This window comes from Chelonia mydas, chromosome 1 (genome assembly GCF_015237465.2).
Source record: "Chelonia mydas isolate rCheMyd1 chromosome 1, rCheMyd1.pri.v2, whole genome shotgun sequence".
NCBI lineage: Eukaryota > Metazoa > Chordata > Testudines > Cheloniidae > Chelonia > Chelonia mydas.
In genome coordinates, this window is record NC_057849.1 from 287,479,327 (window position 1) to 287,502,327 (window position 23,001).

The 23,001-nt window shown below is 43.5% G+C and overlaps 1 protein-coding gene across 2 annotated transcripts in view; it reads left to right on the plus strand.

Annotated features, from left to right (window-relative positions):
• The first annotated feature begins 402 nt into the window (after positions 1-402).
• PPM1H (protein phosphatase, Mg2+/Mn2+ dependent 1H) overlaps positions 403-23,001 on the plus strand; it is a 206,278-nt gene continuing 183,679 nt past the window's right edge. The window contains exon 1 of one of the 2 annotated variants that reach the window (XM_027826419.3): positions 403-1,067. In XM_027826419.3, coding sequence (XP_027682220.2) covers positions 829-1,067 — 239 coding nt within the window. In that variant the 5' untranslated portion in view covers positions 403-828. The remainder of the gene's footprint in view (positions 1,068-23,001) is intronic. The other variant, XM_037887539.2, reaches the window with a different exon arrangement.

Genomic DNA, 23,001 nt, shown 5'->3' on the forward strand with positions numbered 1-23,001 from the left:
ATGTACCGTTTTACTATGATAGGGAAGTATTTTTCTTTTTAATCTCCCGCAGAGTTAGCAGCTGCGTCAGGATTTCCCTCTTTCCACCATGCTATCCATAATTGCGGGGCTCTTTATTTACTTAAAAGGAACCCCACTCACACAGATTTCAGAGTAGCAGTCCTGTTAGTGTGTATCCACAAAAAGAAAAGGAGGACTTGTGGCACCTTAGAGACTAACACATTTATTTGAGCATAAGCTTCCCTGAGCTACAGCTCACTTCATCGGGGCCACATTCTGATCTCTTCGTTCAAGCTGACTTTAGGGGGATCACTGATGTAACAGGTGAGCTCCCAGATCCCTCTGGGCAGGGCGTGAATTCACACCTGTTTTATTGACAGTTTTCTGATTACCCTAATCTGCCCACGAGCCTAACCACTCTTCCCCCCTGAAAACATTCCTCCGAGCACCAAACGGGCCTGCATTGCTGCTGCCGGGGGGAGGTGGAAGGGGTAGCTGCCGCCCAAGCCCCTCTGCTGCCCCTGCCAGGAGTTTTTTTTTTTTTTTGCAGCAGGAGGAGCAGGAAGCTGCCCGGGTAAATCACATGACAGAGCCGCCGCCGCCGCTGCTCCTGGGCTTAGTTCAGCGCTCCTCGCACTGGGAGGGGGAACCTGCTGCCGCCGCTGCAGCCCGCGCCCCGCAGCTCCTCGCTCGGCCCCGCTGGTGAATTTCCCGGCCGCTCGCTCCATGCCGCTCCCCCGCTGCGGAAGTGCCGCGGGGGCAGCCTGAGGAGCAGCGCCCCGGCTCCCCGCGCTGGAAGGTGCTGCGGGGGCGGCCGGCGGGAGTAACATGCTCACTCGGGTGAAGTCTGCCGTGGCCAATTTCATGGGAGGCATCATGGCTGGCGGCTCGGGCTCGGAGCACGGCGGCGGCGGCTCGGACCTGCCCCTGCGCTTCCCCTACGGGAGACCCGAGTTCCTGGGGCTGTCTGCGGACGAGGTGGAGTGCTCCGCCGACCACATCGCTCGGCCCATCCTCATCCTCAACACGGAGACCAAGCGCCTGCCCTGGACCACGGGATACGCCGAGTGAGTACAGCAGCCTCCCCGGCCCCGCTTCTCCCAGCCCGGGTCAGGGGGTGTCCCCTGGAGGGGGGGCGGCGGCGCTCCGGGGAGGTGTGTGGGGCAGCGGAGCACCCACGCTCATAGTATCCGGGCACATCAAGGGTAATGCGCATCAGCCCCTCGCTGCTCCTTCCCCCTTCTCTCCCCGTGCCATGGGGGGAGGGATAGCTCAGTGATTTGAGCATTGCCCTGCGCAACCCAGGATTGTGAGTTCAAACTTTGAGGGGGCCATTTAGGGATGTGGGGCAAAAATTGGGGATTGGTCCTGCCTTGAGCAGGGGGTTGGACTAGATGACCTCCTGAGGTCCCTTCCAACCCTGATAGTCTATGATGATTCTATGGGGCTAGGGCCCCTGGGGGCTGGCAGTGTCTCTTGTCACACGCTGCCTCCATCTAGCGGGGATGTTTTCTGCCCCTGCTAGGGGTGGGTGGTGCATGTGTTGAGTTGAGTGGGGGTCTCTTGCTTGGAGCGTCTCCCAGGGGAGGCTGCTTTCTCCCTTCCTGAAGTGATCCCCTTGTTTTGCAAAATAACGTTGTTCTGCTTTTCTCTCTGGGCTGCCCCTTAGGCCCCGGGGGAAGGAATTCTTGCAGATGTTTAATAACAGAATTTTGGCTAATCCAAAATTGGTGCATAAGCATGTTTGAGTGAGAGGATTATGTTAGGTGGCTAACTCTGTTTGTGTTGCTGGAGAGGATGGGGAACTAGGATTTAACACATCCCTTCCCAGGCCTGTGCAGCGCGGAGCGCAACACCAGTGTTTGTCATTGATCGCTCCCATTCTAAAAAATTTCCATCCTCCTTGTACACGTTGGCTCTGGGGGCTGGGCTAGGAAGGTGGAATGAAGGAGACTACAGTAGTTGTCTGGTGTTCTTGCACCCCAGCTCATCTCCTGTATCTCAGACTCCACTGCTACCACAATTGATGTTTACCGCTGTACTACATACTTAATTTTCCTCAGTAAAAGGATTAAAATGATAAACTGCTCTGCTAAGTCCCGGTGATAATTGCTGGTGACTGGATGTATTTTGAATGCCCAGATAGAGGGGACTTGATGAAAGTGAGACTTTTGTACCTTTGAAAATGACTTTATTAACACTGGGCTGGGGGTGGGGGGGAATAAATCAGTTGAGCAGCTTTATGTGTTTATTGCTGACTTGAATGAAAATATGCACCGACACTAAATTTGATTTAGGTAGTTTGTGGAGAAGCTTATTAACAAGGAATGGTGAAGGGACACAGTCTTGGGCAGCTTCCTTTAGAGCTAGCTGCGTTCAAATACATTTCGTGCTGGCCTAATGTCCTCTCTCTGATGTACTGAAGATCCAAGACTTCCCATTGCAAATATTGTATTGAAGATCCATGTTTAAGGGGGACTTGAGGATCCCAAGCTTTGAACGAATGGAAAGGAAACATATTGTGAAGATACAGACAAGCTAAGAAATGAATATTTCTGGCCACTCACTGCAGTGCCCATAGTTCATTGGCTTGAGTCATATCATTGCTGTTTATTTTGGAAGGAATTCTGTCTCTGGTCAGTCACCAGTTCCAGTCTTAAGCACAATCAAGGCAAGTGACCTCTTAGGGCCAGTTCTTCAAGAGCAGAACACAAAGTGCAGAGCTTGCTTGGATGGGAGGCCCCATCCCACTGTTTAACAAGGGAACCAGTTACAGAGAGACTTATGTACATGATTATGATCCTGTTGAATTCAGTATTAGTTTTACCATTTGCTTTAATGGGAGCAGGATTGAGGTCTGGAGGTTACAAACTGTAAGGCCAACCAGGCAATAGCAATGCATAAATTACAGATCCTACAAACAATCCAAGGATTGGGAGAGAAATCTCTTCCTTTCTGTGAGACTCTGTCTCTTAGGACCTAATGCAATACCACGTCTACACTAAGAGCTTACAGCGGCACCGATGCACTGCACCGCTGTAAGGTCTCCTGTATAGCTGCTCTATGCCAACAGGAGAGAGTTCTCTTGTCGGCATAATTAAACCATCCCCAATGAGTGGCAGTAACTATGTTGGCGAGAGAAGCTGTCTTGCCAACATAGTGCTGTCCATACCGGCACGTCTATTGGTGTAACTTATGTTGCTCAGAGGGGTGGGGGTTTTTTTTTTCCCCCACACCCGAGTGACATAAATTATACTGACAAAAGTGGCAACGTAGACATAGCCTTTAAAGGTAATAGAAAAACTAACTCTGACAGCTTTAGGAGTAGGAGCAAGGCCTCAATGAGCAAATGGTAGCCTTATAAAAAGGTACAAATGATCTGTTCTAACATGTTTGGAAGTGCTGAAATGTAAAATGGGATTTAGAGAATTTTAAGTTTTTTTTCCTCACAATTTTAGGGACCATCAAACAACTTGGCTGTGAGCTATTAAAATGGGTGAAGTTTGAATGTTTGCAAAACTTTAAATTGTTCTGGTCCTAAAATAACTCATTCGTTCTTTACCAAAGAGGCTAACTGAGGTTCAGTGATTCGCTAAAGGGCACAGCAAGTCAGTAATGAAGTAAGAAAATAGATTGTTGTTAGTGGACTAAGCACATGTCTGGGAGTTTTAATGCGGAATGAGTCTTTCAAGAAGGAAAAGTGTGATGCTAGAAAACAAAAGCATAGTGGGACTGTGTGGGAAATTGTATTCCTTGTGTGAATTAATGTTTGCAGATAGCCATTTTCTTTATGGTGGTTGTGATAAGTAAAAGAAGGTCTTCATCTTACCTGTATGATAAATTTCACTTTTGCAGTGTTAATCTGGTGTGCAGTTCAGTTAATTTGCAGGACCTGTTGGTAGCTATGTGAAAAGAGACCATCCCTTAGTTTCGCATAGCTTTTAAGGCCTGATCCAACTCTCATTGAACTCATTGGGAGACATTTATTGACTTCAATGGGAGTTGAATAGGCCACATTGGGAGCTCTTCCGCTGCTGAGGAAAGAGGGGAAAATACTCTCCTTAGCAAACTTTTCCATTAATGTTTGTCTCTGAAAAGAATTTCTAAAACTTTTGAAATTTGTGTTTCACAGTAGAATACCAAGGTATTGTTTACAGAAGTTGTGGTGAAATGGTGCAATGCTGACATTTGCTTATCTACCCAATGCAAAGCAGGAGAAACAGTCGTTACTGAGCAAAGAAAATGGATGTGGGTTCAGGGAATTGTTGTTTTACAAAGGAAAACAATGGCAAACTCTTCATGTTTGCCAACTTCAAATTTATTTTTTGCAGGGGTTTATAGGCTAACTTCTTTGTGGCTTAATCGTGACAGGATTTGGTGTTATATAACGGCCTGTTCTTCCCTCGGCTCAACATAGAATTTGGTGATAATGGGTGTTATGCCCGTATATCAAGGGGAGAATAGAGATGGCAGAAATTTAAAATTGCCTGGAAAATGGATAGGAAGGTGTAATGTATTTTTTCAAAAAGTTGATTTTCTTTATTGTAAAGACCTAAGTCTTCCCACTCTACTTTTTAACATTCGTACTGTAATAGAATGTTTTCTTTTCTATTGATATCTCCCTTAGTAATTAATTGAAGGGATATTAGAGGGAAGTCTGCTATCCTTGTGCAGTAACTCATGACATAATATTTGAGGAAGTGACTTAGTCCTTGCTTCTCTAGTTTTCTCTCAAGAGGCAAGGCTAGAAAAGACTATTTCCCCCTAACTTTCCATTGTGTTTTAAAGTGCATCTTCTAGATGCAGAATTCGTAGATATTTAGGTCAGAAGGGACCATTATGATCATCTAGTCTGACCTCCTGCACAACGCAGGTCACAGAATTTCACCCACCACTCCTACAAAAAAACCTCACACCTATATCTGTGCTACTGAAGTCGTCAAATTGTAGTTTAAAGACTTCAAGGAGCAGAGAATCCTCCAGCAAGTGACCCGTGCCCCATGCTACAGAGGAAGGCGAAAAACCTCCAGGGCCTCTTCCAATCTGCCCTGCAGGAAAATTCCTTTCTGACCCCAAATATGGCAATCAGCTAAACCCTGAGCATATGGGCAAGATTCATCAGCCAGATACTACAGAAAATTCTTTCCTTGGTAACTCGGATCTCACCCCATCTAATAGCCCATCACAGGCCATTGGGCCTATTTACCATGAATATTTAATTACCAAAACCATGTTATCCCATCATACCATCTCTTCCATAAACTTATCGAGTTTAATCTTAAAGCCAGATAGATCTTTTGCCCCCACTGCTTCCCTTGGAAGGCTATTCCAAAACTTCAGTCCTCTGATGGTTAAAAACCTTCATCTAATTTCTAGTCTAAATTTCCTAGTGGCCAGTTTATATCCATTTGTTCTTGTGTCCACATTGGTACTGAGCTTAAATAATTCCTCTCCCTCTCCGGTATTTATACCTCTGATATATTTTTAGAGAGCAATCCTATCTCCCCTCAACCTTCTTTTAGTTAGGCTAAACAAGCCAAGCTCCCTGAGTCTCCTTTCATAAGACAAGTTTTCCATTCCTCAGATCATCCTAGTAGCCCTTCTCTGTACCTGTTCCAGTTTGAATTCATCCTTCTTAAACATGGGGGACCAGAACTGCACACAGTATTCCAGGTGAGGTCTCACCAGTGCCTTGTATAACGGTACTAAAACCTCCTTATCTCTACTGGAAGTACCTCTCCTGATGTATCCCAAGACTGCATTAGCTTTTTTCACAGCCATATCAGATTGGCAGCTCATAGTCATCCTATGATCAACCAATACTCCAAGGTCCTTTTCCTCCTCCGTTACTTCTAATTGATGCGTCCCTAGCTTATAACTAAAATTCTTATTATTAATCCCTAAATGCATGACCTTACACTTCTCACTATTAAATTTCATCCTATTACTATTACTCCAGTTTACAAGGTCATCCAGATCCTCCTGTAGGGTATCCCTGTCCTTCTCTAAATTGGCAATACCTCCCAGCTTTGTATCATCCGCAAACTTTATTAGCACACTCCCACTTTTTGTGCCAAGGTCAGTAATAAAAAGATTGGTCCCAAAACCAATCCTTGAGGAACTCCACTGGTAACCTCCCTCCAGCCTGACAGTTTACCTTTCAGTAGGACCCGTTGTAGTCTCCCCTTTAACCAATTCCTTATCCACATTTCAATTTTCCTATTGATCCCCATCTTATCCAATTTAATAATTCCCCATGTGGCACGGTATCAAATGCCTTACTAAAATCTAGGTAAATTAGATCCACTGCGTTTCGTTTGTCTAAAAAATCTGTTACTTTCTCAAAGAAGGAGATCAGGTTGGTTTGGCACGATCTACCTTTTGTATCTGTGATCAACTTGATGTCTTTATTTCCATATTGGAATTCCTTTACTAACTTCTTTACTGCACTATCTTGTCAGCTCTTTGCATAAACAAGTTCCCTACCTAAAAGTCAGCAACAATTATGAAAATCTAGGCATGAGTAAAGAAAGAAAATGCACTCTTACTGTGCATAGGGATGAAGTCAATTTTCCTATTACCGATAGTAGGATCCTTTTAGGTTTCACATAATGTGTAGTAACAGACATGGCAGTTCACTTATGGCTCCAGAGGTCCTTTTATTGTTGGCATCCATCTTAAAGGTATCATACAAATCTGTCAGCATTTAGAATCTGTTCTGATAAGATAGGGATCTTTATTTAGATATATATTTTAGTGCTGGATAAACTCAAACTACTGGGGCCACAGACAAAATAAGGTCTCCAGTCACAAAGTTGAAGGAAGCCTTTACTTCAGTGATTTCTTCCATAATTGATCCCCAAAGAGAAGGGATCTTCATGATCTCTCAGTATCTTGTGACTAAAGTGATAATGGTAACTGCTTGGGCCCCACCATATCTTGCCATAATGAAATGGTATTTGCTGCCAAGTCTGAGTTATCCCTTGGAACAACCCATTCTTTCCCCTTTCATTTCCCATGTTAGTATTTCAGGACTTTTTTTTTTTTTTACAGAGATGTTACGATTTGTTCACAATTTAACTTATTTGTAAGAATTTGCTACACAACAATTTATTAATTTCAGCAAAATTAAGTGGCAAAATTCTAGTTTGCTTTTAATTTTGATTAATAAGCTACCATTTTTTTAAAATCTGAGATTTGCAGTCTAGTATCATTCTCTACATTCCACATTCAGGTGAATTGGCACAACAATGTGGATGCTATGGAGAGCAAAAAAACATAAAAAAAAATCCTCAAGAATATATCTTAGAGGCAAGGGATAAAGTATCTTTCCTTCCTGGTATCTGAGTATGGGATCTGCAGGAACTCGCTGAGCTTTCCTTATTTGCTTATTCACTGCACAGTTGTCATCTTGGAAAACAACCTCCCTTCTGGCTGTTACTTCAAGCCAGAAGAATTGAGACCTATCAAGCTTTGACATTAGATCCACCCCTTTCTTTAGAATGACAAAAGATAGTTATTTCTTTCAACTAGACACTTCCTTTATTCCAAAGGTAACTTATAATGTTTATGCAATTTTATGCATCAAAAAAACCTCTCTCTCAAATCAGTGGTGGTGTTTTGGGGTTTTGTTTTTGTTTTACTTTATGATGAGAGATGTTCTGACTCACCTGATAGATACAGGCCTATCAAACAATATTTTAAAGCACTCGTAATGTTAGAATAAACATTATGCCAATGTTTCTTTGGTACAACACCACTGACTTCTCTTGATTTACATCAAGAATTAATTTGGATTAATATAGTTTTATCAACAATTCAGGATACAATTTCTTTTTTCCTAGATGTACCTCTAATCAAAAAGAGTAATTGTTTTAAATACACTTGTCCTTCTCTACCTAACATGTCCTCTTTCTTTTTTTGAGACATGGTCAGCTTGAGCATGGAAAAGTTCCCATTTGACATTTAGCCATCTGACATTTTGCAAAGTACCTTCTGTCTTCCTGAGTGTTGGGCCATTCTCAAGAGGCATTAGGGCTGCCCTCTTGATGGCTTTACATTCTGCCATCCATAACTTGTCTGTTGATCTTTTGCTTGTTTAGATTATCCTGTTAATAGGAGGGAAGTTCACTGTGAAGTTATTCCTATTTTCTTTTTACAGCAGTTTCCTCAATGCGCACTGCTGTCCCATCACCCCCTTCTCAAGAGAACGTGTGCTGACTCTGCTTTCAGCGTTGTTTCACACTTGCTAAACAGACTAACAAACTAAGGCTACTAATATAACATAATTTTAAAACTGTATGATACAAATAAATAACCTGATTGACGCTCAGTGGTGTCTTAGCTGTGCACATAGCTAACCTAGCTAGCTACATGTTCCTATCACGTTTACTCTCATCCTTCCTCCTCCATTCCCTTCATTTATTTTACACCCATTTGTTGTTGTTCTCTTTAGGACAGAGGTGTTTCTTCTGTTTTGTGTTTGTATAGGGTCTTGGGCCCGGTTAGGGTTTTTGGGCTAACCTATAATACAATGATAAAGGTCAGTCCACTTTCTTTTACTCCAGAATATATTTAGGGCTAGCAAACTGTTCTTGGACTTATTGGGGAATAGCCCAGCTAGTTGTGTTGAAGGAGTTTCATTCAGGAAATAAGCAGGCACTTTCCCATACTGAGAAATCATTCTTTAACAGCTTTGACAGTAAAACAATGCTCTAGTTATACTCCAACTGGATTCAGTGCTAATGTGTATTTCTTGTAGCTCAATACTCAGTGCTATGATTTCTTTTGTAAATTAATAAGAGTCTAAGCAATGGGGTTCCAGCCAGCCTTGTCTGGCCTTCTTATTTCCTCATTTCTCAGTATCTTACCTTCCTACGATCTCTCTGAGAAACTCCTGTAGATGCCGTTTCAAAGTATTCAATGGCTGTCTTTGATACTGTTCTGATCTAGATAATCTATGACCATATGTAAAAAGCAAATTTTGCCTTAACTCCTTTCTAAATTGTGCTTTGATCTCTGCTGTTTGCTTGAATAGTTGGTGTGGGCAAGATTTTTGCTCTGTGTGTGTGTTTCCTTAATAGCTTTGAAACACTGACTTCTTATTATCCCAGTGGTGCTCTCCTTTTTTGACGAAACACAAAATCCAGTGTTTTCAGGCTCTTTTCATAATGTTACACTTTAGATGTCTTGCAATACTATGTTTTTTCTGCACTGCAGGCCTGCACTAGCATTATGTTTTCTCTGCGGTGTGGTGATCACTGACCCGTAATGGATGCAGAACTCTAGGTGAAGTATTGTGTAACTGTGGCCTTATACAGCATCATTATAGTGCCACATTGTTATAGCAATAATTTTGTGGAAACAGAAAGGAAAAACAGGATATGATTTTTTTTTCTTGATGTGCTGGTCCTTTTCTTAAGCTGATGACATTGCAATTCATTTTCTCTTACTGTATTACTTACTCAGATTCCTTGCCTTTAGTCTTTCAAACAACATTCTTGTACACACAGCTTAAAGATCAAAATATAAAGACAGAAATTTTGGGCTGGCACTTTCAAACTTCTGAGATAAGATAGTGGAGATGTGCTGTACAGGAATGACTTGAATTACCCTTCATATCATAATACTTAGGATCTTAACATTACAAACATTAAATTAAGCCTTGTAACAACCCTCTGAGGTAGGCAAGTACTGTTATTCCAACCATGCCAATCGGTAAACTGAGGCACTGAGGTTACTACTTGCCTAAGGTTGATGGAAGAGCCTGGAATGGAACCTATAATTCCTGACTCCCAGTCCCTTGTTCTAATCCCCAGACCACACTGTTAACAGGAGATAACATAGCAGTCACGCTCATGTGAATTAAAAGTACTTTATCATTTCTGGGAGCTGCTGTTTCCAGTAGTCAGTTAGGAGCATGACTCATGTTCCCACTGTAAACAGGTTTCTTATAGGCAGTGCTAATTCTGCTTTTTGTGATTTCAGTAAGAGGTACATATGATAAAAGGAAGAATTCTGAAACAAGCCTCCTGCTCTTGTTCTCCTAGCCTCTCTCTACTCTGGGATGAACATGCATGAAGTTGAATTTCAGTATTTGTTTTAAATTGCAGAGAAGAATGAATTCTTGGTTTCCTTCTTTAGTTGAGAGAACTAGATTTTAAAGTATGGCTTGATGAATTACACAGAGGATTTTAATTTTGAAGTATGTGGTCGTCTTATGTATGTAACATATTAAACTTATCTTGAAGCCCATATTCCTTCTCTCCTTCAAAACAGACTACAGAAATGACATATTTACAAGGGCTTTAGAAATTCCAGTCCTCCCGTGAGAGCTAACACTTAACATTTATGTAATGCCTTTAATCGGCCAAGTGCTTTGCAAATATTACTTTATTTTCAAAACAACCTGGGGAAGGGTGTGTGTAGGTTTACATTTCCATTTCATAGGTGAAGAAATTGAGGCAGACAAATTGAGACCTGCAAAGGGTATGAACACTGGAAGTGGGTCTCAGGAGTTCCTGTGTCTCAGCCCTCTGCATAGACCAGTGCTTTCCATGCTTTTGGGCACTTGGCTTTTCTGGCACAATTTTTGTCATTTTTGGAACTAAAGAGCGTAAGGTAAATCATTTGTCCTAACATTTTCATTATTGTGTAGGGTGAAAGCATGCCGTTCTGAAGGAAACAAAATAGGAATGCAGTCCCAAACTGTTTTCATTGCCTATCTACAGCTGGAATGTAGAAGCACTGACTACTTACGAAATTCGGAATAAAGTTGTGAAGTCTAGATTGGAGAGAGAGAGGGTCTAGAGCAGCAATCCTGGATTGCTGCTCTTATAGTAAGCCCTGTATCCTAGGAGATCCTGTGGCTTCATGGAATTAAAGAAGAGATAAAAGAACTGTCATCTGAGAAGCCAGTGCAACTCATTGCAGTTTGTTTAGCATCTGTTTCCTAGTTCATTATAATTTTCATTCTTATTTTCCACGCTGGGGCTTCCTTCACTAGCTGAATTCCATAAAGTTCTGGCATTGATAAGCAATCTGAGAGGAGGAGTGCCACCCTATTACCATCTCTAAGACTGGTAGGAATGGAGCAGATCTGGTCCACAGAGACATGCAAAACTGTATAACTGTGTCATCTTTCCCTGTTCTTTAGAAAGAACAGTCTGCCAGTTTCCCTCTGAGATAATGTCAGTTTCTTATTAACTCCAGTGGACATATCTGGTTAGGAAACACTGTCAAATGATTCATAGATTCTAAGGTCAGAAGGGACCATTATGATCATCTAGTCCGACCTCCTGCACAACACAGGCACAATCTCACCCACCCACTCCTGCGAAAAACCTCTCACCTATATGTGAGCTATTGAAGTCCTCAAATCGTGGTTTAAAGACTTCAAGGAGCAGAGAATCCCCCAACAAGTGAGCCATGCCCCATGCTACAGAGGAAGGCGAAAAACCTCCAGGGCCTCTTCCAATCTGCCCTGGAGGAAAATTCCTTCCCGACCCCAAATATGGCGATCGGCTAAACCCTGAGCATATGGGCAAGATTCACCAGCCAGATACCCAGGAAAGAATTTTCTGTAGTAACTCAGATCCCACCCCATCTAACATTCCATCACAGGCCATTAGGCCTATTTACCATGAATATTTAAAGATCAATTAATTACCAAAATCATGTTATCCCATCATACCGTCTCCTCCATAAATTTATCGAGTTTAATCTTAAAGCCAGATAGATCTTTTGCCCCCATTGCTTCCCTTGGAAGGCTATTCCAAAACTTCACTCCTCTGATGGTTAAAAACCTTCATCTAATTTGAAGTCTAAACTTCCTAATGACCAGTTTATATCCATTTGTTCTTGTGTCCACATTGGTACTGAGCTTAAATAATTTCTCTCCCTCTCCAGTATTTATACCTCTGATATATTTTTAGAGAGCAATCCTATCTCCCCTCAACCTTCTTTTAGTTAGGCTAAACAAGCCAAGCTCCCTGAGTCTCCTTTCATAAGACAAATTTTCCATTCCTCAGATCATCCTAGTAGCCCTTCTCTGTACCTGTTCCAGTTTGAATTCATCCTTCTTAAACATGGGAGACCAGAACTGCACACAGTATTCCAGGTGAGGTCTCACCAGTGCCTTGTATAACGGTACTAAAACCTCCTTATCTCTACTGGAAATACCTCTCCTGATGCATCCCAAGACTGCATTAGCTTTTTTCACAGCCATATCAGATTGGCAGCGCAGTCATCCTATGATCAACCAATACTCCAAGGTCCTTCTCCTCCTCCGTTACTTCTAATTGATGTGTCCCCAGTTTATAGCTAAAATTCTTGTTATTAATCCCTAAATGCATAACCTTACACTTCTCACTATTAAATTTCATCCTATTACTATTACTCCAGTTTACAAGGTCATCCAGATCCTCCTGTATGATATCCCTGTCCTTCTCTAAATTGGCAATACCTCCCAGCTTTGTGTCGTCCACAGACTTTATTAGCACATTCCCACTTTTTGTGCCGAGGTCAGTAATAAAAGATTGGTCCCCAAACTGATCCCTGAGGAACTCCACTGGTAACCTCCCTCCAGCCTGACAGTTCACCTTTCAGTAGGATCCGCTGTAGTCTCCCCTTTAACCAATTCCTTATCCACCTTTCAATTTTCATATTGATCCCCATCTTTTCCAGTTTACCTTATAATTCCCCATGTGGCACGGTATCAAATGCCTTACTGAAATCTAGGTAAATTAGATCCACTGCGTTTCGTTTGTCTAAAAAATCTGTTACTTTCTCAAAGAAGGAGATCAGGTTGGTTTGGCATGATCTACCGTTTGTAAAACCATGTTGTATTTTGTCCCATTTACCATTGACCTCAATGTCCTTAACTACTTTCTCCTTCAAAATTTTTTCCAAGACCTTGCATACTACAGATGTCAAACTAACAGGCCTGTAGTTACCCGGATCACTTTTTTTTTTTTCCCCTTTCTTAAAAATAGGAACTATGTTAGCAATTCTCCAATCATACAGTGCAACCCCTGAGTTTACAGATTCATTAAAAATTCTTGCTAATGGGCTTGCAATTTCATGTGCCAATTCCTTTAATATTCTTGGATGAAGATTATCTGGGCCCCCCGATTTAGTCCCATTAAGCTGTTTGAGTTTCGCTTCTACCTCAGATACGGTAATATCTACCTCCATATCCTCATTCCCATTTGTCATGCTACCATTATCCCTAAGATCCTCTTTAGCCTTATTAAAGACTGAGGCAAAGTATTTGTTTAGATATTGGGCCATGCCTAGATTATCCTTGACCTCCACTCCATCCTCAGTGTTTAGCAGTCCCACTTCTTCTTTCTTTGTTTTCTTCTTATTTATATGTCTGTAGAACCTTTTACTATTGGTTTTAATTCCCTTTGCAAGGTCCAACTCTACTTGACTTTTAGCCTGTCTCACTTTATCCCTACATGTTCTGACCTCAATAAGGTAGTTTTCCTTGCTGATCCCTCCCATCTTCCACTCCCTGTATGCTTTCTGCTTTTTCTTAATCACCTCTCTGAGATGCTTGCTCATCCAGCTTGGTCTACAACTCCTGCCTATGAATTTTTTCCCCTTTCTTAGGATGCAGGCTTCTGCAGTTTTGATTTAAAGTAATCCCAGGCCTCCTGTGCCTTTAGAGCCATATGTTCTTCAGCCCAATCCACTTCCCTAACTAATTTCCTTAATTTTTGAAAGTCAGCCCTTTTGAAATCAAAAACCCTATTTGCAGATTTATTTTTGTTAATCCTTCCATTCAGTTTGAACTGAATTAGCCCATGATCACTTGAACCAAGATTATCCCGTACAACCATTTCTTCTCCGAGGTCCTCACTACTCACCAAAACCAAATCTAAACTGGCATCCCCTCTAGTCGGTTCAGCAACTACTTGATGAAGGAATCCATCAGCTATCGCATCTAGGAAAATCTGAGCCCTATTATTATTACTTGCACTCATCCTCCAGTCTATATCTGGGAAGTTCAAGTCTCCCATGATCACGCAGTTTCCATTAGTATTTACTTAATTAAAAACATTAAAGAGGGCTCTATCCATATCCAAATTAGATCCCGGCGGTCTATAGCTCACCCCAAGCACTATCCCAGGGGAGGCTCTAATAGTTGTCTTCCCCAATGTAATTTTTGTCCAGACGGACTCTGTCTTATTCCTTTACATTCTACCTCATCATTGATATACAATGCTACTCTACCACCTTTACCTTTATTTCAGTCTTTCCTAAACAGCACATACCCTTCAATACCTGTAGTCCAGTCATGACTACTATTCCACCATGTTTCTGTTATCCCTATAATATCTGGTTTCACTTCCTGCACCAGTAGCTCTAGTTCCTCCATTTTGTTACCTAGGCTCCTCGCATTGGTGTACAAACATCTTAATTTTTGCTGTTTGGCCTCACTCACATTCTGTACCCTATTAGGCACGGTCATTCTACAGCCAGTATAACCTATTAGACTGGTATCCACATTGCCCTTCCTCCTTATATACATTCTCCTACCCACGGCTGAATCCTTTCTTACTTTTTCTTCCCTCTCAATGCTAAAATCCGGCGTGGAGATTACCTGGACATCTCCCAACCATCTCCCCCAAATTCCTAGTTTAAAGCTCTCTTAATCAGCTGTGCCAGCCTCCATCCTAGAAGTCTCTTTCCTTCCCTACTCAGATGAAGTCCATCCCGAGAGAACTGTCCTCTGTCCACGAATGCCTCCCAGTGGCCATACATCCCAAAGCCCTCTTTTAGCACCACTACCTAAACCATCCGTTGATAGTTATAATCTTGTCACACCTTTGTTGCCCTTCTCTAGGAACAGGCAGAATCCCAATGAAGATCACCTAAGCCTCAATTTCCTTAAGCGTCTTCCCCAGCCTAGCATAGTCTCCCTTAATACTTTCTAGCGAGAAGCTAGCTGTATCATTTGTTCCCACTTGAAGGATAATTAGGTGATTCTTTCCCGCTCCCTTTAGGATCCTTTTCAACCTCAGGTCTCCATCCCATATCTTAGCACCTGGAAGACAGCATACCTTTCTATTCTCTGGATCAGCTCTGGTTACAGGCCTGTCTATTTTTCTCAGTAAAGAGTCCCCAATCACATAGACCTGCCTTTTCCTGGTGATGGTGCTATTCTCCAGTCTATCCTCTGTTCTGTCTGACTGCAAGTTCTTTCCATTCCTATTCTCCCTTGTAATCCTCTTCAACCCATCCTGTATCCTCCTGGGGCTCATATTTGGTGTAGTCTCCATTGACTTTTCCCCTTTTCCTATAGGACTAGCCGCTCTTCTCTTCTTCCTTGCCCTTCCACCTTCAGTGACCACCTGCTGAGCCTCTTCTTCATTTTCCAACTCTGCAAACCTGTTCTTGAGCTCTATTTTGCCTTCACTAGCCTGTCTTTTCCTCTGCCTGGTTCTTTTAGTCACATGCTTCCACTGACCACTTTCCTCACTCAATCTCCCCTCAGAATTCCTCAGTCCTGCTTCCATCTGCAAGTCTGAGCTTTTCCCTTCAGATACCTCATGTCTTTGCTCCATAATCTGCTCAAACCCCTTTCTAAACCAGACTTTCCACCTGCATCTCCAAACCGCGGATCTTTTCCTCCATCAGCTCTATCAGACGGCATTTCATGCAGACAAAACTCTTACCAGGAACCCCCTCAGGAGAAATTTATAGCAGCCTCCAATAACTATTGCTTTGGAAGAACTAATATAAAATTATCTGTGCTTTTTGATTCTTTCTGTGTGTCCCTGTGCTGTTAAGATCCCTTTGCAGTTAAGAGTTTTCAGAGCATCCACATTTGTGGTGATGTTGGTGATGCAGCTGCATCAGCAACATCACCACAGACTAAAAGTAGTAAAACTAAATGGAGCCAGTTTGGTGTCTGCTGCAAGAGAGATACGCGTGTGTGAGGAAAATTAGTTTCTTGTGAATAAAACAAATAAAATTGGTAGGAAAAAGAAATATTATAAAATTTCAAGAGAAACCATAAAAAGTAAGTCATTATTTGTATTTAACACTTCTTAAAAATAAGACACTATCTTGTATAACCCATAACTAGTAAGAATTGTTTGCATTTCAATAGCATGTTCCATCTGTGGTTCTCACATCACTTTACAGTCACTAATGAATTAAGCTTCACAGTGCCAATGGGTGGAAGGTAAGTACTGTTTTAACCTGCCCAACAGATAGAGGGAGAAATTTAGACGTGGCTATAAGGCTAAGCCCTCCTTATCCTGTGCTGCTGTGGGAGCTAAAAAGGCCCTGTCAAGGTTCCTTCTCCACTCTGAACTCTAGGGTACAGAAGTGGGGACTTGCATGAAAGACCCCTAAGCTTATTCTTACCAGCTTAGGTTAAAAACTTCCTCAAGGTACAGACTTTGCCTTGTCCTTGAACCCTATGCTGCCACCACCAAGCGTTGTTAAACAAAGAACAGGGAAAGAGCCCACTTGGAGACGTCTTCCCCCCCAAATATCCCCCCAAGCCCTACACCCGCTTTCCTGGGGAAGGCTTGATAAAAATCCTCACCAATTTGTACAGGGGAACACAGATCCAAACCCTTGGATCTTAAGAACAATGAAAAATCAATCAGGTTCTTAAAAGAAGAATTTTAATTAAAGAAAAGGTAAAAGAATCACCTCTGTAAAATCAGGATGGTAAATACCTTACAGGGTAGTCAGATTCAAAACACAGAGAATCCCTCTAGGCAAAACCTTAAGTTACAAAAAGACAAAAACAGGAATATACATTCCATTCAGCACAACCTATTTTACCAGCCATTAAACAAAAGGAAATCGAACGCATTTCTAGCTAGATTACGTACTAATTTTAACAGAGTTTCTGAGACTGCATTCCTGATCTGTTCCCGGCAAAAGCATCACACAGGCAAACAGACCCTTTGTTTCCCACCCCCCTCCAGATTTGAAAGTATCTTGTCTCCTCATTGGTCATTTTGGTCAGGTGCCAGCCAGGTTAGCTGAGCTTCTTAACCCTTTACAGGTAACAGGATGTTGCCTCTGGCCAGGAGGGATTTTATTGCACTGTATACAGACAGGTGGTTACCCTTCCCTTTATTTTTATGACAGGCCCTCAGCCTAATTTAGAGAACCCCTGGGAGCCTGTCAAAGATATGGTCATCTGTTGCCAGCTGCCAGTGGTGAGCAGTGCTGTTTCAAATCTCCGCAGTGCTGTGGGGTGCAGACAGATCCCTGCGATTCTGCTCTTACCTGCAGCCTCATACCGGCACACCCCCTCTGCCAAGTGTGGGTCCTTAGAAGGCAGCCTTACAGCAGTCATCCACAATTCTTGAACTGGCGGAATCTGACCCTGGCTGGTATTGAGGCTTTTAAGGGTCCTTTATGTCTATCCCTTTTACCTGGCATAAAGGGGCTGGGATGGGGGTTGAGGATCTCACCTAGGGAGATTAAGACATGCAAAATGGCGTGCTTCAGATTGTTTCTAAATCCATTTTTAAGCATCTAAATCAGTGGCTTGACTTTCAGAAGTGCTAAGTACCCAGAAGTTCCCAGCCCACTGGTCTAAGGTCCAGTTTAAGGTCTTTATCCTGCAAAGACATCATCATGTGCATAACTGTACGCATGGGGGTAATCTCATTCATAGATACGATAACACAGGCTATCCAACTTCCCCAAAATAATTCCTGTTTTAAACCAGAGCATATTGTCACAGTTCATGGCAACTACACCTGTATTCCACATCTATGATCCAACAAGGGCACCAGCTCTCAGGGTTATAGCTGGTCACCCCAGCTGTCACATCTCCTGGGGGAGCCACATGTCTGTCTCTCTTTTGACCAGGATATTTCAAGGCTGCAAAGTTCCCTGCCTACACTGTGAATTCCTCAGCAAGTCAGACAGCCTAAGGAGGCCTGGTTTGCCTTCTCTTCAGAGGCTATAAACAGCGTAATTGCCTATAGGAATAAGTTACTGAACTCTTCCTAAGCAAGCACATTTATTTCTAAGGTGAAAGTATTACAGAGAGAACCTATTTAAAGAACCTACACACATGCTAATAAGCTTAGCAGTGATCACCCCAACTCCAACAAGGACTCCAGCTGGTGGTCAGTCCTTCACACCCCAACAAGGGGTTTTCCTCTGGGTACAAGTTCCTTGTTAACTGAGAACAAGCCTACCCCTGTAATTCGGTTAAATCCTTCCAACTCTTCCCAGAAAGGACTGGCGCTTCCCTTGGACGGAAGACGCTGTCTGTTTGCTGGACCCAAAAGTAGGCCCTGAGTCAGTTTAAATTCAGACTATTTATCTAAAAGTTCTTTCTTTGTCTGTTGTTCTCTAGAGAATCCAGTTTTGAACCAGTATATATCTCAGCAACCAGGAGACGGGTGGTCAGGACTAGTGGTCGGAACAGAGATGGGCAGAGCTGGAGTCAGGAATTGAGCATGGCTGGAGAGGATTGGGCAGGGTAGGAGCAAGACTGGATTGGGACTGGATCAAGGCTAGGAGCAGGGCAGGTAAGATTTTAGGGGTGAGTGTGTGTGTTGAGCAGCCAAAGATCAGTTGTTGCTGCTGGGCTTAAAAGCAGGCCTTCTGAGTTCCTCGGCCAATCAGGTGGTCCTGTTGTGGCTCGGCTGTGTTCTTAGGCTGCCTGGAGGCCGGGCAGCTGCAAATCTGCATTGCAGACAGTACCCTCCTTCCGCAAGGACACATCCTTGGACTCCCCAAGTCCAGCTTCTCTGGATGAGCTTGGTGGAATGCTCATACCAGCTTGGGGGCAAGGACATTTTCTGCCAGTTCCCACAATCAGTCCTTAAGGCCACAGACTTCTCAGTTCACCAAGTGGTGAAGTTTACCCCAAACTCATTTAGAGTTGAGAATCTGGCGGATGAGAAATCCGTCTTGTCCTTGCACCATAATGGGTATTGGCAGTGGGTTGGATTGACCTGAGATGGGGTTCTCATGATTGGGTTTCAGGATAGGAACATGGGATGGATTTTCATTGACTCAGGCAGATGAAGCCTGAATGTCACTCGATTGACTTTTTCAGTGATTTTGAATGGCCCCATGTGTTGGTGATATAACTTGGCTGCAAGCCAGGAGAACCAGAGGTGTTGAGCTGACTCCCAGATGTTGTCCCTGATAATTAGGTTAGATGCGGCTTGACAGCCCCTATCTCAATCCTGCTTATAGAGCTTTTTAGCAGCTTCTTGATGTTCTATAGCTCTTTTTGTTATGTGATGCAGATGGGTGACCAGGTTTGATGCTTGTAAGCAGCTCTGGGTGGAAGCGAGAGTGGAAGCTGTAACTGACCTAGAACAAGGTCTGCAGACTGGAGGCATAGATTGCGTTGTTATAAGCTAATTGGTATATGGGAGCAGGGAGGTCCAGTCATCCTGATGATAATTCTGGAAGCACAAGAGGTACCGTACGAGAATCTGGTTCACCTACTCCATCTGCCCTTTGGTCTGTGGATGATATGCAGAGGAGGTGAGGAATTCTACCCCCAAGAGTTTGAAAAGCTCTCACCAGAAACAGGGGACACACTGTGGGCCTCGGTTCAACATAATGCCTGCTGGTAGTCTGTGGAGCCGGAAGATGTGCTCAAGAAAGAGGCAGGCAGTTTCCAGGGTGGTGAGAACCAGATGAGAGGGGATAATGTGTGCAGTCTTGCTCAGGAGATCAACAGAGACCAACACAACTATACCTCCCTAGGACTGGGGTTGTTCTAATATGAAATCCAAGGACACAGTTGACTAGGCCTGAGACTGGGTCAGTAGGGGTTGAAGGAGACCAAAAGCCCTTCCTCAAGGGTTCTTGGTCTGGGAACACAGATTGCAGAGTCAGCATATTTCCTAACGTATGACTACATTCATGGCCACCAGAAATTTTTCAAACCAAGTTCCTGGTTTTAGTTTGGCTGAAATGGCATGCAAGCCAGGAATCATGGCATAGTTTGAGAACCTTGAGTCTAGGCTTTCTGTCTGAAACATAAATGAAGTGTCTCTGATGGAGAATTCCATACTGTAACTGAAACTCTGAATCCTGTTGAGTGCCCGCATCATACAAGGCCTGGCAGGTCTGGGTGGCAAAAGTGTCGTGAGGCAGCAGGAACTGAATGAGGCAGATTTAGATTCCTGTGCACTGTTCCAAAGGCAAATCTGAATGGCTTAAGTAGGGTGGAAAATAATGTCACACATGATTTGGCCAGTTCATGCTTGCAGGATAGGGAATCTGTCTTCCCATTTCTCATACCTGGCCGGTAGGTTACAACTAAATCGAATTGGGCAAACAAAAGGGACTAATGGATCTGGCATTGGTTTCGGTTTCGGGCTGCACTCCAGTTTTTGTGATCCATTAAGGATCTGAACTGGGGATTGGGATTCTTCAAGAATGCAACACTACTCCTCAAAAGCTACCTTAATTTCAAGCAGCTCCTTGTCCCAAATGTCATAGTTCCACTTGGCTGGGCTTTCTGGAATAGACAAAGCAAGGGTGGAGCTGGTTATGGGGTCCAACTTGTTGAGATAACACGATTACTATAGCAAAGTTTTATGCATCAGCCTCTGCGATCAAAGGCTTGGTAGGGTCAGGATAGACAAGGATGGGAGCAATAAAATTAAAATAAAATATATTAAAAAAATAAAAGCTGCTTCATCTGGTCAAAGGTGGATTGGGTCTCAGGGACCAGATGAACCGGCTGTCCTTACGAAGGAGTGCTATAATGGGAGTCATCAGGTAGGAAAACCCCTGGATGAAACACTGATAGAAATTGGCAAAGCCGAGGAACTGTTGTACCCCCCACACATCACTTGGAATGGACAACTTGGAGCTGGCAGACATTTTGCGTGGATCCCTAGTTATCCCATCTGGGGACATCATGTACCCAAGGAACTCAATCATGCTACAATCAAATTCTCATTTCTGTAATTTACGATAGAAGTAGTTTTGGTGGCGCCTCTCCACAATGCAGTGTATGTGTTGGTCATGAAGGGCTTTGTTCTCAGAAAATATAAGGATGTATTCTAGATAGATCACTACAAACAGGTCCAAGATGTCCCTAAATGTTCCGTTGATAAAGTACTGAAAGATTATGGGCACTTTGAATACCTAGTCATGCCCTTTGGGCTATGTAAAGTGCCCATCATGGGTGCAGTCTTCCATTAGTTCCCTGCCTGGATACAGACCAGGTTGTAGGCCCCATGGAGGTCCAGCCTGGGAAAATCCTTGTACAACATTTCTCAAAAACCTTGTTAATAAGGGGCAGAGGGTATCTGTTCCAAATGGTAACCTTGCTTAGTGCCTGACAGTCCATGCAAGAGTGCAGTAAGCAATCTTTCTTGGCCATGAAGAAGATTGGAGCACCAGCAGGGGATGTGGATGAGCAGGTGAATCCCTTTTTCAGGTTCTCTCTAAGGTATTCTTGGAGTATTTACGCCATCTTGGAGGCAGAGTTGGTCCGATGGAATCTCGGCCCCTGGCTGAAGGTCTGTGGGGCAATTACAGTGACGGTGGGAGCGGGAGTATATCTACTCTCTCCTTGTCAAAAACGTCTGTAAGGTTCTGGTATTTCACCGATATTGTTTGGGTAGCCAGCGTTGGGGGGGTTTCATGGACTCCATCCCTGCTCTTCTGGGCTCCCCTGAAGGGTGGTGCTTCGTCTGGGTCCAGCAGTTATTAGTTTCTGATTTGAACCCAGATTCGGGGAAGCTAAATTGTTGGCAAAATGATGAGCAGGACCTAACTTTGCCAGACTTCCAGAGGATACATGGGTTGTGAGTGGTAAGCCAGGAGATCTCAAGGATGACCAGAGAATGTGGGAGCATACCAAATGAAACTGCAGGGATTTATGGTTTCCCTGAAGGATTGACTTGCAAGGGCACCATCTTATGTATGACATACCTGAGGAGAGGAGTGACCCATCAATGGATTCAACCAGGTCATGGACAGCCTTGCGCTGGGTTGGAGTTCCATGAGCTCAAGCAAAATCTGAGTCCATAAAACCATTGGAAGCACCGGAGTCTATTAGTGCTGTCAAGTTGATCTCTGACATGGCAGAATGTCGCAGACAAAGCGGAAGTAGATGCATCGGACGTTGATGGGTCGCTGCTAGGGTACTGGTGGACAGATGCGGAGTCCATATGGCGTTTTGAGGGGAAGATAACCAGCCCAGCCCGGGCTCCTCTATCAGGGCTGGGACCTGGTGTTTTCCAACTGAGATGCAGACCCAGCTTTTTGCTGGACAGGAGGCAAAATGCCTCCCTCTCCAAGAGGGATAAAGACAGAGGCTGATGTCTGGCACTGGGCCTTCTCAGTGTTGGTGCTTCTCAAGCCAAGGAGAGGCCCATGCTAGTGCTTCCCCAGACGGCAGGCTAAGTCGCATTCTGGTGGGGTCGTGAGAACAGGAGCCAATGATGGTTCAAAAAACCCATGAGTGACAAAACTGGTCATGTTTAGTCTTGAGAAAAGAAGACTGAGGGGCGACCTGATAAGTCTTCCAATATGTTAAGGGCTGTTATAAAGAGGGCGGTGACCAACTGTTCTCTGTGTGCACTGAGAGTAGGACCAGAAGTAATGGGCTTAATCTGCAGCAAGGGAGTTTTAGTTTAGATATTAGGAAAAACTTTCCAACTATTAGGATAGGTCTGGAATAGGCTTCCAAGGGAGGTTGTGGAGTCCCTATCATTTTAAAACTTTAAAAAACAAGTTGGACAAACACCTGTCAAGGATGGTCTGTGTTTACTTGGTCCTGCCACAGTGCAGGGGGCTGGCCTTGATGACTTCTCAGGTCCCATCTAGCCCTACATTTCTATGATTCTATGAGGGGCATGAACTGTCAGTGGTGTAGTGCTTACCCATGAGACTGCAGTCTGTGCCTGCAGGGTGCTAACCTGAGTCGTTAAACTCTGCAGGAGCTCCACTAACTCTGTCATGGGGATGTGGGCCTTTTGTGGGGTCCACTCTGGCAGCAGAGCCTGATTTTGTCTTTTATGG